At 40.5% G+C, this 17072-nt stretch overlaps 1 protein-coding gene across 6 annotated transcripts in view; it reads right to left on the bottom strand.

Annotated features, from left to right (window-relative positions):
* LOC108704046 (IQ motif and SEC7 domain-containing protein 1) overlaps positions 1-17072 on the bottom strand; it is a 184971-nt gene that overhangs the window by 130959 nt on the left and 36940 nt on the right. For all 6 annotated transcript variants that reach the window (XM_041591008.1, XM_041591012.1, XM_041591017.1 and 3 more), the window contains exon 2: positions 16674-16703. In XM_041591008.1, coding sequence (XP_041446942.1) covers positions 16674-16703 — 30 coding nt within the window. The remainder of the gene's footprint in view (positions 1-16673; positions 16704-17072) is intronic.

The following is a 17072-nucleotide window of genomic DNA, read 5'->3' as shown; positions in this document are numbered from 1 at the left end:
GGCACTCTGCTGACGCTCACACTATATAAATGATGGGGTGTCTCCCTCTGCTGACTGTCACCCTATATAAATGATGGGGTGTCTCCCTCTGCTGACTGTCACCCTATATAAATGATGGGGTGCCTCCCTCTGCTGACTGTCACCCTATATAAATGATGGGGTGCCTCCCTCTGCTGACTCTCACCCTATATAAATGATGGGGTGCCTCCCTCTGCTGACTGTCACCCTATATAAATGATGGGGTGCCTCCCTCTGCTGACTCTCACCCTATGTAAATGATGGGGTGCTTCCATCTGCTGACTCTCACCCTATATAAATGATGGGGTGCCTCCCTCTGCTGACTCTCACCCTATGTAAATGATGGGGTGCTTCCATCTGCTGACTCTCACCCTATATAAATGATGGGGTGCCTCCCTCTGCTGACTCTCACCCTATATAAATGATGGGGTGCTTCCATCTGCTGACTGTCACCCTATATAAATGATGGGGTGTCTCCCTCTGCTGACTGTCACCCTATATAAATGATGGGGTGCCTCCCTCTGCTGACTGTCACCCTATATAAATGATGGGGTGCCTCCCTCTGCTGACTCTCACCCTATATAAATGATGGGGTGTCTCCCTCTGCTGACTCTCACCCTATATAAATGATGGGGTGCTTCCATCTGCTGACTGTCACCCTATATAAATGATGGGGTGCCTCCCTCTGCTGACTGTCACCCTATATAAATGATGGGGTGCCTCCCTCTGCTGACTGTCCCCCTATATAAATGATGGGGTGCCTCCCTCTGCTGACTCTCACCCTATATAAATGATGGGGTGCCTCCCTCTGCTGACTCTCACCCTATATAAATGATGGGGTGCCTCCCTCTGCTGACTGTCACCCTATATAAATGATGGGGTGCCTCCCTCTGCTGACTCTCACCCTATATAAATGATGGGGTGCCTCCCTCTGCTGACTCTCGCCCTATATAAATGATGGGGTGCCTCCCTCTGCTGACTCTCACCCTATATAAATGATGGGGTGCCTCCCTCTGCTGACTGTCACCCTATATAAATGATGGGGTGCCTCCCTCTGCTGACTCTCACCCTATATAAATGATGGGGTGCCTCCCTCTGCTGACTCTCACCCTATATAAATGATGGGGTGCCTCCCTCTGCTGACTCTCGCCCTATATAAATGATGGGGTACCGCACTCAGCTGACCCATAGGTCCCCCATTGTATATAGTGCAGGGCCCATCCATTGTCCACGTGTCATTCCACGGTCCCCAGGGCTCGTCCTTATTGTCACTCACAGATGTTCCCTGAGATGTTTCCTATGTGTGACGGTCCCTAGGGGCAGATACAGGACATTATATAACAAGGGCTGGAGGAACTTTAAGTGATGGAGGAACGGCAGTTATTTTATAGATATTTATATATTTATAGCACAAGGAAATGCAGATGCAGCATCAGTGCAGGTTTATAGCAGGAGAATGAAGGGGTTAAGACCGTATCACATGGGGCCCTGCTCTGTGTTGCTGTTTGGAATTATTTCCAATTGCTTTGCAGGTTATGGGAATATTCAGTGAATTGTCGTCAGTAAGAGCCCAGTGAATCCCATTGTATTTCTGTCTCTTGTTTGTTTCTACTTTGCCCATTGAGTCTCCCAAATGCCCATTCCGGTGCCAGTGCCCAGAGGCTTGTGGGGAATCTGTGCCCCAGTTCTGAGCAGCAACTTGGCTCATCTCAGGCTTCAGTTGGTGGCGCTGGATCTATTGAGAGGAATTCTCAGCAAGTTGCTTTTATTTCCCTGCAGAACAAAACCCAATGCCACCCCCAGTGCCCGCACCAAACAATGTCTCTGCTTTCACTTAAGCACTCAGCGCGGCACACAGCTCACTGACAGCAGTGCAGCGAAAAGAGATTAAAAAGTCATTTTATATTAAATGTGGTTTCCCAGGGGTTCCTAATGAGAACACTAACATAGTGACTGTCTGCAAATGGACTCAGTCTGTCTGGGCAGCACATTCACAGCCCATTCTACTCTTCATTTCTCTGTGTAAATGTGATCAAGTGCCCCAGAGAGATGCCCAACGTTCAACTACAGCCAGACACATCAGCAAGTATCTGTGACACCGCACAGTACAGAGAAGAGCAACTAAGCTGATAAAGGGAATGGAAGGGATCAGTTATGGGGAAAGACAAGTTGGGATTGTTACACTGGAGAAGAGACAGTTAAGGGGGATATGATCACTATATATAAATATATAAGGGGGATATGATCACTATATATAAATATATAAGAGGGATATGATCACTATATATAAATATATAAGGGAATATGATCACTATATATAAATATATAAGGGGGATATGATCACTATATATAAATATATAAGGGGGATATGATCACTATATAGAAATATATAAGGGGATATGATCACTATATATAAATATATAAGGGGGATATGATCACTATATATAAATATATAAGGGGGATATGATCACTATATATAAATATATAAGAGACAGTAATGAAATAGAGAAAGTACAGAGAAGAGTGACCAAGCTGATAAAGGGAAAGACTGTCTATATCTCGCTGCAATGTTGTTGTATGTATTGTTATAATTTGTCTAATCTACATTGAGTGTATTTGAATTTTGTATGTGTAGTACGAGCTCCTATAAGCAGAATTTTGTGTAATTGGGGTCACTTATCGAGGAGGCCCCAGCAATATTTGGGGTCATTATGTGAAGTTTAATTGCTCATTAGAATTTTGTGACAATAAAATTGGTGCTCCCACGAGCCACAGGTCATTAGTCTCAATGACAAAATACAAATAAGGATTCATTAATCTGGGAGTGGAGCCCCCCCCACCTCAGCCAGTAAATAATTACAGAGACAATCTGGCGTTGGCCCTCCTGCCATTTAACTGCACCTTGGGGCAAGGGTGGCCACCTGTCCATGAGACCTCATGCCAATGTCACAAATAGGGAGAAAGATCAGTCTGGCCATTCCTGCGTGTATGTGCCATATGAATACAGTTACTCAATGTGTTACTGATATTACTGATAAAGTTGCCCAAAGAGCTTTCAGTCCACGCTGAACCCCAGCCAATACATATCATTAGTTCCTCTTTCCATTGGAGAGATTCCAAACAGGACACCAAGATGTGTGACAAGAAGAAGAAGAGTTATCAGACAGAAAATCAAGATAATTGTCACCGAGGGTCATTAACTCCCTGTATCTGTTCTCTTTCCTCTTTATTTATAATACTGGTACCCAGGGTCACTTCTTGCCCTACTGCTGACATCTTTTCCTGCTGTTGCCATACTGTCTTGCTATTTACATTGGTATTGCTGTTCATTGTTGTCACGACCATCTTCCCCCATAGTCTCGATCTTTCCCTGCTGTCCCATTGTCTTCATCTCACCCTTCAGTTTCCAGTCTCTCATTACATGGACATTATATATTATTAACAGACTATTGGTCACATATATCAGCAATTGCCTCAATATTGGCAGAAACCTATTATCCCAGTTGCACAAGATTCCCAAATGTCGGAGCTTGGGGCAACTCAATAGGAATGTCTTCCCCCCAGAAGCAAAGCCAAGAGAAGTAACAATTAGTCCTGATGGTGATGAATAAACAAATGTGGAGCAAGAAAGTCGTTAGTGAGTGAAGGTTTCAGAATCTCGGGGTAAAGAGAAATGTCCGTGTTGTAATTCCGCACGTTTGGAATCAGTAATAAGTTTTCCGGTGACATTTCATGGGAATGAGCAGAAACACTTGTCATTATTCCTCATTTCTATTGACTTTGCCTGTGGGAACCATTAATAATGGATGAGATTTGTCACATCCCAGATGTTTCCGGCCACAGGGTTTCTCTGCACCTTTGGAGAGATGAGAATGTGGCAGAATCGAGGACATTATGGGCCGGGGGGGGGCACATACACTCACATGTAGGGCCAGTGTCCTGGGCAACTTCTCAATGTTTTATTCTCCTATAGCGACACATTGAGAGACTGATCGTTGGCTTTGCTGCCCCAGGAACTTGGTGCCGTGAGTTTATGTGACATTAATAAGCAGCAGATCACTGGCCACATGGAGAGCAAAACTGAACCCAGGGTCTCCCAGCGTTGGGTCTCTGTCCCAGCACCTTTCATAAAACACCCAGAAATCATTCAAAAACCTGCGATTTTCTGAAGTGGAACAATGAGCCCCGGACTCTCTGGACCTGAATCTCACTGGAGAAATGGATAAAAAAGTGCAATTGGGGGAAGGAACTGGTCAAATCCGAGAGAACTGGGGCAGAAGAAGAGAGAAGTGTCAGCAGAGACAAGTAAAACTCACTCATTGGCTGGATATTGGGGGCACAATGTCCCAGTTATTATTTCCAAAAGTGGGTGCTACCAAATATGAAGCCCGGGGAGGGCGATCATTTTGTCATTGTCATTTCAGATTTGAAACAACATGAAAAGTTCTGAATGAAATAAAGATTTGGAACCGTAATGGGGGTCACTGACCCTATCTAAAAAAACAAATGCTCTGTAAGGCTACAAATGTATTGTTATTGCTAATTTTTATACCTCATCTTTCTATTCAAGCCTCTCCTATTCATATTCCAGTCTCTTATTCAAATCAATGCATGTTGCTAGGGGAATTTGGACCCTAGCAACCATACTGCTGAAACTGCAAACGGGAGAGCTGCTGAATAAAAAGCTAAATAAGTCAAAAACCACAAATAATAAAAAATGAAAACCAATTGCAAATTGTCTCAGAATATCCCTCTCTTCATCATACTAACAGTTAATTTAAAGGTGAACAACCCCTTTAATGCAGAATGTTTCGCATACAGAACGGCCGCAGGGTCACCAACCCTCAGAAATATTTCTTTACCGACAGTCCAATAACAAATAACTGACAAGCGATATATTTAAGGACACGTTACTAAGCAACAGCAACTTTTCACTAAGTGGAAGCAGGAACACTGTTAAAGGACAAGTAATACCATAAATAAGTATAAATGCTCCGCTGTCTCATGCTGGGGGCGGCCAATCAAAAGTGAAGTAGGACCCACGTTACACAGCAGATACTCAGAGTTTGAACAATAGACAAACTTTAACTGTAAATAATAAAATTAGCAATGGGCGATAAAGGAAGACCTGGGCTTAGAAGTGCCAGCCTTGCTGCCCAATCAGGAGCACAATAAGATAAACAGTGACAATTACAATATGTCAGTACTGTGTTAGTCATTGTAAAATTGCAGAAAATGTAAAGTTTGGCGACGCCTATTAATTAGCTAACGGAATAAGTAACAATTGCAAGCTTTTGAGCACACAGGCCCCTTCGTCAGGCAAAATATAAATGAAAGCTGAAAAGGCACATTATATATATATATATATATATATATATATATACACTGATAGATCACTGAAAAGGGGTTTATGGACAATAAATCAGCAAGTTACACACTAGATATACTAGGGATACACTGAATCCACTTTTTGGGATTCAGCCGACACCCCAAATCCTTCATGAAAGATTTGGCCAAATATCGAACTGAAACCGAATCGTAATTTGCATATGCAAATTAGGGGAGGGAAAGGAAAAAGTGGGAAAAATGTTTTTTACTTCCTTGTTTTGTGACAAAAAGTCACGTGATTTCCTTTACCACAACTAATTTACATATGCAAATTAGGATTTGGTTCAGCCATGCACAAGGATTTGTCTGAATCCGAATCCTGCTGAAAAAAGGCAGAATCCTGGCCGAATCCTGGATTCGGTGTATCCCTAATATACACACACACACATATATATATATATATATAAAATAAGTTGTGTTTTGACAAAGGATACTTTTTGGGGTCAAAGTGGCCCCTTCTAGGCCCTAAACTCATAATTCCCTCTTGGTCTTTAAGGTTCCCCATTCCCATACCTCCCAACTGTCCCTTTTTCGGAGGGACAGTCCCTCTTTTGACAGCTCAACCCGCAGTCCCTCATTTGTACTGGAAAGTCCCTCTTTTCTCTTTTCTCAGCCAGAAAAAGAAACAAAGTTTGTCACTTAATTGGCTTTTAGCAGAGAGCCCAGAACAGCCACAGGTGCAAATAAGATACTTTGTAACAATTTTGAGACACAAAAACACAGTTTAGATAAGGAGAAATATTTTCAAACTTTCATAACCTGCCAAATTTTGTAAAACAAACTTAGGGGGTGTGACCACAGAAAGGGGTGTGGTCAAAAAATTGCTGCGCTACGTGCGGAAAAAAAAATGTTGTCTCTCTTTTTACTTCCAAAATGTTGGGAGGTATGTATTCCCACAGGAATGACCTACTGGAAGTTCTATGGAAAGATATGGGGCCAGTGTAATACTTAGTAAAACTCTAGTGTAGCTGAATGTTATTATGTTGGAAGTAATAACCTCACAGCCATGATGATTCTGTAGAAAGGGAAACAGCTACCCTGGATGTGCAGAACTAATACTCCCTGCAGCCACTAACAAGCAGCAGTAACAGCACTGGGGGAATAGCTGCCCGTTATACACAGTTTTCTCTTCCGCTCTATTGGGTCTTATTCTCTCCCGACTCTCCCCATGAGCCACAAGAAGGGCCCGCTGCATGCTGCAATGGATTTTAGGCAACTGATTTTGTTTTTGTTAAACCAAGCTGAATATGGGAGACTCGTATTCCTCTGATAAACAGAAAGGAATAATAAAGGTCCCACTGTTTGTGAGGTCAGTGCAAGGCTGGAGTAGTAAATAAATAGCATTTAAGTGCAAATAAAAGTGCAAGTAATTTAGCACTTTGCACTTGTGGTTATATTAGTACAGGAATCTTTATTAGCATCACTAATGTGTGTGATTATATCTGGAATCTGTTGGTGCATAAATCACATTCATTAGTCCTAGGCTAATATAAAAATGATTTAAAGGGGTGCTAAGGGTTAATTTGTGCAAAGCAGCGAATGATATGGCTGGGCAAACAGGCAGCAACATGTCAGGTATTAAGCTGAGCCAGCGGGAACATGTTCAGGTACAAGGAATGTCTCTGGATATAATTAGGAGTCTGAGCCAAGACCCATTAGGAGACACCTGTTCCTCCATCAGATGAATCTCTCTCAGTCTGAGGGTCCCTCCTGCCCAGGCTTTGTACATATTAAAGCAGATTCTGGAAGAAAATAGTGGATGTGACTAAGGGGTGAGACAGGGCAGCACTTCAGTCTCTGTAATACCCTAAATACCAACCAGCATAGGAGTCCCCCAGGGCAATTAACAGACTATAGCACAGACTGGCCAGAATAGCCTCAGAGCTACATTATGGGTGTTTTTAGGAGGTAGAGTGGTGGATGGCAGACATAGTAGGGCAAAAAGAACAACAAAATGATTGGGCAAAAAAACACAGTTGGGCAAGATTGAAAATATAAAACAATGTGGCAGCAGCGAGGCAGAAGTTTGACAGAAAGATGGAGACAACAAAACAAGATAGAGGCTGCAAGGAAGAAAGGAGAAGGTAGAACAAGATGGAGACAGTAGGGCAAGATGGAGACAATAGGGCAAGATGGAGACAGTGGGACAAGATGGAGAAAGCAGGACAAGATGGAGACAGTGGGGCAAGATGGAGACAGTAGGGCAAGATGGAGATAGTAGGACAAGATGGAGACAGAAGGACAAGATGGAGAAATAAGGAAAAAATGGAGACAGTAGGAAAAGATGGAGACAGTAGGACAAGATGGAGAAATAAGGACAAAATGGAGACAGTAGGACAAGATGTAGACAGTAGGACAAGATGGAGACAGTAGGACAAGATGGAGACAGTAGGACAAGATGGAGACAGTAGGGCAAGATGGAGAAATAAGGACAAGATGGAGACAGTAGGACAAGATGGAGAAAGCAGGACAAGATGGAGACAGTGGGACAAGATGGAGAAAGCAGGACAAGATGGAGACAGTGGGGCAAGATGGAGACAGTAGGGCAAGATGGAGATAGTAGGACAAGACGGAGACAGAAGGACAAGATGGAGACAGTGGGACAAGATGGAGAAAGCAGGACAAGATGGAGACAGTGGGGCAAGATGGAGACAGTAGGGCAAGATGGAGATAGTAGGACAAGATGGAGACAGAAGGACAAGATGGAGAAATAAGGAAAAAATGGAGACAGTAGGACAAGATGTAGACAGTAGGACAAGATGGAGACAGTAGGAAAAGATGGAGACAGTAGGACAAGATGGAGAAATAAGGACAAAATGGAGACAGTAGGACAAGATGTAGACAGTAGGACAAGATGGAGACAGTAGGACAAGATGGAGACAGTAGGACAAGATGGAGACAGTAGGGCAAGATGGAGAAATAAGGACAAGATGGAGACAGTAGAACAAGATGGAGAAAGCAGGACAAGATGGAGACAGTGGGACAAGATGGAGAAAGCAGGACAAGATGGAGACAGTGGGGCAAGATGGAGACAGTAGGGCAAGATGGAGATAGTAGGACAAGATGGAGACAGAAGGACAAGATGGAGAAATAAGGACAAAATGGAGACAGTAGGACAAGATGTAGACAGTAGGACAAGATGGAGATAGTAGGACAAGATGGAGACAGTACGACAAGATGGAGAAATAAGGACAAAATGGAGACAGTAGGACAAGATGTAGACAGTAGGACAAGATGGAGACAGTAGGACACGATGGAAAGAGGAAGGAAAGATGGAGATAGTAGGACAAGATGGAGACAATAGGGCAAGATGGAGACAGGAGGAAAAGATGGAGACAGCAGTACAAAATGAAGTCATTAGGGTATGAAACAGACAGTAAGACAAGATAGAGACAGCAGGAGAAGATAGAGACTGTACAACAAGATGTAGACAGTAGGGCAAGATGGAGACAGAAGGGCAAGATGGAGACAGTAGGGTAAGAAATAGACAGTAAGACAAGATGGAGACAGTAAGTCAAGATGAAGACGGTAGGAAAAGATGGAGACAGTAGGGCAAGATGAATACAGTAGAGCAAGAAGGAGACAGTAGGGCAAGATGGAGACAGTAGGGCAAGATGGAGACAGTGGAGCAAGATGGAGACAGTAGGACAAGATGGAGACAGTAGGGCAAGATGGAAACAGTAGGACAAGATGGAGACAGCAGGAGAAGATGGAGACTCTAGGACAAGATGGAGACAGAAAGGCAAGATGGAGACAGCGGGATAAGATGGAGACAGTAGGACAAGATGGATACAGCAGTACAAAATGAAGACATTAGGGTTAGAAATAGACAGTAAGACAAGATGGAGACAGCAGGAGAAGATAGAGACTGTACGACAAGATGGAGACAGAAGGGCAAGATGGAGACAGCAGGATAAGATGGGGACAGTAAGAAAAGATGGAGGCAGTAGGGCAAGATGGAGACAGCAGGAGAAGATGGAGACTCTAGGACAAGATGGAGACAGAAGGGCAAGATGGAGACAGCGGGATAAGATGGAGACAGTAGGACAAGATGGAGACAGTGGAGCAAGATGGAGACAGTAGGACAAGATGGAGACAGCAGGAGAAGATGGAGACTCTAGGACAAGATGGAGACAGAAGGGCAAGATGGAGACAGCGGGATAAGATGGAGACAGTAGGACAAGATGGAGACAGCAGTACAAAATGAAGACATTAGGGTAAGAAATAGACAGTAAGACAAGATGGAGACAGCAGGAGAAGATAGAGACTGTACGACAAGATGGAGACAGTAGGGCAAGATGGAGACAGAAGGGCAAGATGGAGACAGCAGGATAAGATGGGGACAGTAAGAAAAGATGGAGGCAGTAGGGCAAGATGGAGACAGTAGGGCAAGATGGAGACAGTAGGACAAGATGAAGAAAGAGGGGCAAGATGGAGACAGTAGGGCAAGATGGAGATAGCAGGACAAGATGGAGACAGGAAGGCAATATGGAGACAGCAGTACAAGATGGAGACATTAGGGTAAGAAACAGACAGTAAGACAAGATGGAGACAACAGGAGAAGATAGAGACTGTATGACAAGATGGAGACAGTAGGGCAAGATGAAGAAAGAAGGGCAAGATGGAGACAGCAGGCTAAGATGGGGACAGTAGGACAAGCTGGAGACAGTAGGGCAAGATGGAGACAGCAGGACAAGATGGAGACAGTAGGGCAAGATGAAGACAGAAGGCAATGGAAAGAGGAAAGAAAGATGGAGACAGTAGGGCAAGAAAGAGACAGTAAGACAAGATGGAGACAGTAGGACATGATGGAAAGAGGAAGGAAAGATGGAGACAGTAGGACAAGATGGAGACAGAGGGCCAAGATCGAAACAAGAGGGCAAGATGGAGACAGGAGCGCAAAATGGAGACAGTAGGTCAAGATAAAGACAGAAGGACATGATGGAGAAAGTAGGGGAAGATGAAGACTGCAGGACAAGATGGAGGCAGTAGGACACAATGGAAAGAGGAAGGAAAGATGGAGACAGTAGGACAAGATGGAAAGATGGAGACAGTAGGACACGATGGAGACAGTAGGACACGATGAAAAGATGGAGACAGTAAGACAAGATGGAGACAGAAGGCCAAGTTCGAGACAAGAGGGCAAGATGAAGACAGTAGGGCCAGAAAGAGACAATAAGACAAAATGGAGACAGCAGGAGAGGATGGAAACAGTAGGACACAATGGAGACAGGAGGGCAAGATGGAGAGAAAAAGAGGGGTTAAAAAAAACATGGTTTACATCTGTTTTGAGTACTAAAAAGTTATAGAAGAAGAAAAGCTCACCCGGTATATTCACATTGTACCATATACCCAAGATCCACAAATGTGAGATGCAAATACTTGGTAAAGTGATTCATTCACGTATTGTTGGTTTGGGGGTGGAGGTGTTACACTAAGGGGCAGATTTACTAAGCTCGAGTGAATTTTCGAAGTCCAAAAAGTTCAAATTTCAAAGTAATTTTTTGGATACTTCGACCATCAAATAGGACACTACAACTTCGAATTGACTTCAACTTCGATTTGAGGTAAAAATTGTTCGAATATTCAACCATTCAATAGTCGAAGTACTGTCTCTTTAAAAATCCTTCGATTTCAATATTTCGCCAAATTAAAGCTACCGAATTGCTATATTAGCCTATAGGGACCTTCCAGTGGCATTGAATAAAAATCCTTAGATCGCTAAAAATCGTTCGATTCAAAGGATTTTATCATTAAATTTTTATTTGATCGATCAAATGTTATTTTAGCGCTAAATCCTTCGCATTCGATATTCGAATTCAAAGGATTTCAATTCGATGGTCGAATTTCGAGGGTTTTAACTCCTCGAAATTCGACCCTTGATAAATCTGCCCCTTACTGTACCCCTTAAAGTGGTTGTAGAGCTGTAAACACTTGTTTCTCAACACTACAGTCTGAACCCACATTTAGTTTGTACTTTGTTGAGGTTCATAGGGGAGAATAATGGCTTCTCTTTTAATAATGAATGTTATCATCAAATGAGACGTATGGCCATGGGGGCCGCCTGTACCCCCGTTATGTGTGCCTCTGCTTGGGGAGTTGGGAGAAGTGAACCCCGTGTGGGAGATTCAGGAAGCTGTTTGGGGGACCATACGGTTTCGACGTATTGATGATATTTTGCTTCTTTGGAAAGAATAATGGTTGTACAGAAACTGAATGGGAATTCTGGGAATATGGTGGGGTTATTACTATTCTGGATTATAAAATTGCCGACTCCTGTATGCCGATAGCTCTAATCTCCCCAATGTGATATGGGGTATCTCAGCATTCAGTTCTTCTGATGAGACATTTCAGGGGTTCTCTTAAGATGTGAAGGTCGGGCTCCTGTGGAGGGGGTTATCCTAAAGCATGAGTCCAGCAAGCACATTGGGGCAAATTCACTAAGATTCGTAGTTCCGCCAGCGTCCGCTTCGCCGCACTTTGCCAGACGAATTTTCGCCAACGCTACGCAAATTCACTAAAATCCGAAGTTGCGCTCAGGGGAAACGAAAGGTTGCACAAGCGTTAATTCGCCAGGCAAAGCGAAGTTACGCTAGCGATGGTTAACTTACATACGGCGCTAAATTGAAGTTACAATGGAGGTATATGTAGCATCACTACACAAGCCTGGGAAACCTTCAAAACATCAAATAAAATGTTTATTTTGCCCTACACATGTGCCCACTGTATAGTTAAGGTGCCATGAGTTAGGAAATGTAGGGGGGAAGGAGGGGAGCCCCAAAAAAATTTTCGATCTTTTTCAGCCTATCACCCATTAAAAAAAAAATCGCCAGCGTTTTTTGGGACTTTGAAAAAATTTCAACTATTTTTGAAGCAATCCCTATCTACTCTATTGCACTTCGCCTGTCTGAGGTGGTGAAGGAAGTCATGGGTTTCAGTAGGAGAAGCCCCAGACTGGAGTCTGAAGCAATTATATGGTTTTTACAAATTGGCACACCCAGTAATGAAGTATTTGCTTGTCATTTAAATATTAACTTCATTTCAGCAACAGCTGGAAGACCGCAGGTTTGGACACTCCTGATGTTTGTCATTTGTTCCCCTCCTGCTCTAGTGATACCCAGTATTGTAATTATCTCCTCCTGCCCCAATTAGCAGAATGATCATTAGCAGAATCTGCATTATGCCAGGGGCAGCTTTGTCTCCATGTTTGAGCGTTTTCCCTCTTTCATTCTGAAATAATCCAAACTCTCCCGAATTTGGGCTCAGACCAGCCAGACAATTTACTTCTCATAATGAGACACATTTAATTGCAGCATTAGGGGCAGCGCAGGGTGTGGCGACTCTCATTGAGGTGCATCTGGCGCTATTATGATCCCTGCAAATGGCTTCTCCTTTACTGTTGGGATTTCCCATGTCTGTAAAGGATTCATTATATTTATTTGGGAGAATCAATAGTGAATAAAGTACCCCCTATTGTAAAAAATAAGGATATTATAAGTCATGTCAATTGCTTTTATACAGGACATGGAACTCCAACATTACTGCTAATATCCTCATATTTGCCGACAAGGAGCACTTTATTTATTATAATACACAAGTTTTAGTGAGTCGTGTATTGTGAATTAAACTCCTTTATTGATCATAAATACATATCCAACGTTTAGGCCCACATTGTAGCCTTATTCAATAAAGGACCTAATGTGAGTGGAAACTTTGGATATGCATTTATGATCACTGGAGAAGATATTATCACTATATATAAATATGATCACTATATATAAATATATAAGGGGATATGATCACTATATATAAATATATAAGGGGGATATGATCACTATATATAAATATATAAGGGGGATATGATCACTATATATAAATATATAAGGGGGATATGATCACTATATATAAATATATAAGGGGATATGATCACTATATATAAATATATAAGGGGGATATGATCACTATATATAAATATATAAGGGGGATATGATCACTATATATAAATATATAAGGGGATATGATCACTATATATAAATATATAAGGGGGATATGATCACTATATATAAATATATAAGGGGGATATGATCACTATATATAAATATATAAGGGGGATATGATCACTATATATAAATATATAAGGGGATATGATCACTATATATAAATATATTAGGAGGATATGATCACTATATATAAATATATAAGGGGATATGATCACTATATATAAATATATAAGGGGATATGATCACTATATATAAATATATAAGGGGGATATGATCACTATATATAAATATATAAGGGGGATATGATCACTATATATAAATATATAAGGGGGATATGATCACTATATATAAATATATAAGGGGGATATGATCACTATATATAAATATATAAGGGGATATGATCACTATATATAAATATATAAGGGGATATGATCACTATATATAAATATATAAGGGGATATGATCACTATATATAAATATATAAGGGGATATGATCACTATATATAAATATATAAGGGGATATGATCACTATATATAAATATATAAGGGGGATATGATCACTATATATAAATATATAAGGGGGATATGATCACTATATATAAATATATAAGGGGGATATGATCACTATATATAAATATATAAGGGGGATATGATCACTATATATAAATATATAAGGGGATATGATCACTATATATAAATATATAAGGGGATATGATCACTATATATAAATATATAAGGCGTTTGTTTTGGGAATATCTCTCCTTTAAAAGCCTGATTGCTGGCTGGGGAGGATTTAGCCCTCAGTGAAAAAACAGCGTTCAATGGACATTGATTACAGGTAATGCTAAAATGCACATAAAATATAAAACAAGTTAGGGACCGCCATTCGGGGTTTACCTTGACGTGGTATGGTGGCTTATCAATTTTATGATCATAACTTTGTAACAAAATAACCCCTGTTTTGGGTACATATGCAATAGCATTTATTATACTTATATATATACTTTAAAGCCTTTAGAGTGCTCCCACAACCCCCCTGTTTTGATATTAAATATATAAGGGGATATGATCACTATATATAAATATATAAGGGGATATGATCACTATATATAAATATATAAGGGGGATATGATCACTATATATAAATATATAAGGGGGATATGATCACTATATATAAATATATAAGGGGATATGATCACTATATATAAATATATAAGGGGATATGATCACTATATATAAATATATAAGGGGGATATGATCACTATATATAAATATATAAGGGGATATGATCACTATATATAAATATATAAGAGGGATATGATCACTATGTATAAATATATAAGGGGGATATGATCACTATATATAAATATATAAGGGGATATGATCACTATATATAAATATATAAGGGGGATATGATCACTATATATAAATATATAAGGGGGATATGATCACTATATATAAATATATAAGGGGATATGATCACTATATATAAATATATAAGGGGATATGATCACTATATATAAATATATAAGGGGGATATGATCACTATATATAAATATATAAGGGGATATGATCACTATATATAAATATATAAGAGGGATATGATCACTATGTATAAATATATAAGGGGGATATGATCACTATATATAAATATATAAGGGGATATGATCACTATATATAAATATATAAGAGGATATAATCACTATATATAAATATATAAGGGGGATATGATCACTATATATAAATATATAAGAGGATATGATCACTATATATAAATATATAAGGGGGATATGATCACTATATATAAATATATAAGGGTGAAATACATAAACCACTATAGTATTCAGCAGCAGGAGCCAATCAGATTAGAGGAGAGGTCAGAATGCGGGATTGGAAGGAAGGAAGGGATGGATTTATAGTCAATGACAAAACACATGTGAAGTCACTTATAATCCAGTAATGATTTAGGGATTGTTCTGATTTTTTTTGGAAAGTTTCCATTTAAGGCTGAAATTGGACACAGACTGAGATGAGACTCATCCCTGAATCATAATTATAGATGGATTACTCCTTATTATAATATAACAACTGAATATTTCTGTTCTTTGGAAAAACCAAATGTCACTGACAGAGTTGCCGTTAGGAATTGTGAGGCCCCACGTGTTTATCTGACCATGCCCCTTATACCATTAATTATAGATCAGGTGTAGATCCAATGTAGATCAGATATAAACCAGGTGTAGATCAGATATAAACCAGGTGTAGATCAGATATAAACCAGGTGTAGATCAAATATAAACCAGGTGTAGATCAAATATAAACCAGGTGTAGATCAAATATAAACCAGGTGTAGATCAAATATAAACCAGGTGTAGATCACATATAAACCAGGTGTAGATCAAATATAAACCAGGTGTAGATCATATATAAACCAGGTGTAGATCATATATAAACCAGGTGTAGATCAGATATAAACCAGGTGTAGATCATATATCTTACCCTGCAGGGATGGTGACCCGGGTGCAGCCAGCCCCGAGTACGTCTTTATTTTTAAGACATACAGTCAATCAAACAGCAATAGCGTCTGAGGTCTGACGCGTTTCGTGATAATTCACTTCCTCAGAGGAAGTGAATTATCACGAAATGCGTCAGACCTCAGACGCTATTGCTGTTTGATTGACTGTATGTCTTAAAAATAAAGAATTTACCTTTTAACATTTGGAGACGAGTGGTTCGTGTTGGTGTCCCAGGAGTGCGCGGCCTACAAATCTGCATTTCTAGTAGATCAGATATAAACCAGATGTAGATCAGATATAAACCAGATGTAGATCAGATATAAACCAGGTGTAGATCAAATATAAACCAGGTGTAGATCACATATAAACCAGGTCTAGATCACATATAAACCAGGTGTAGATCAGATATAAACCAGGTGTAGATCAGATATAAACCAGGTGTAGATCAAATATAAACCAGGTGTAGATCACATATAAACCAGGTGTAGATCAGATATAAACCAGGTGTAGATCATATATAAACCACAGGATCATATATGTACCAATCAACAGTAGAACACAGGATCATATATGTACCAATCAACAGTAGAACACAGGATCATATATGTACCAATCAACAGTAGAACACGGGATCATATATGTACCAATGAATGGAATAACACAGTTCAGTTCTGAGCACAGAAGCCCATACACCCCCAGCCCAATCAGTTTGTTGCTATAGAAAGAAATATATAAATAATCTGTTTCCTACCTGAGGCTCCGTGTCATTTCCCCGTCAAATCTGAAAAGGAAAGAAAAGATCAACAATAAACAGAGTGGGAATTTATGTCTCAGAGAGACTTCTGGGAAAAAAACAAACATGTCTGAATGGAGAAGTGAGGGGGAATGTATACTCATTACTCACACTCACACTCACCAGATCCTACATTCCCACTCAAACTCCCTCTTTAACTTACATGAGTCCACAATATTATTTACACTTATTCTTAAACTTAAACTCTCACTCACACTCACAAGAGCCTAGACTCATACTCACACTCACTATTACACTCACATGAGCCTAGACTCTCACTGACACTAACTCCTACACTAAGATGAGGTTAGACTCTCACTCCCACAAGCTTCAACCCACACTCACTCCTACACTCAC

The sequence above is a fragment of the Xenopus laevis genome, chromosome 4L (assembly GCF_017654675.1).
Source record: "Xenopus laevis strain J_2021 chromosome 4L, Xenopus_laevis_v10.1, whole genome shotgun sequence".
NCBI classification, from domain to species: Eukaryota; Metazoa; Chordata; class Amphibia; order Anura; family Pipidae; genus Xenopus; species Xenopus laevis.
Note: the sequence above shows the minus strand (reverse complement) of the source record. Positions and strands in the feature narration are given on the sequence as shown.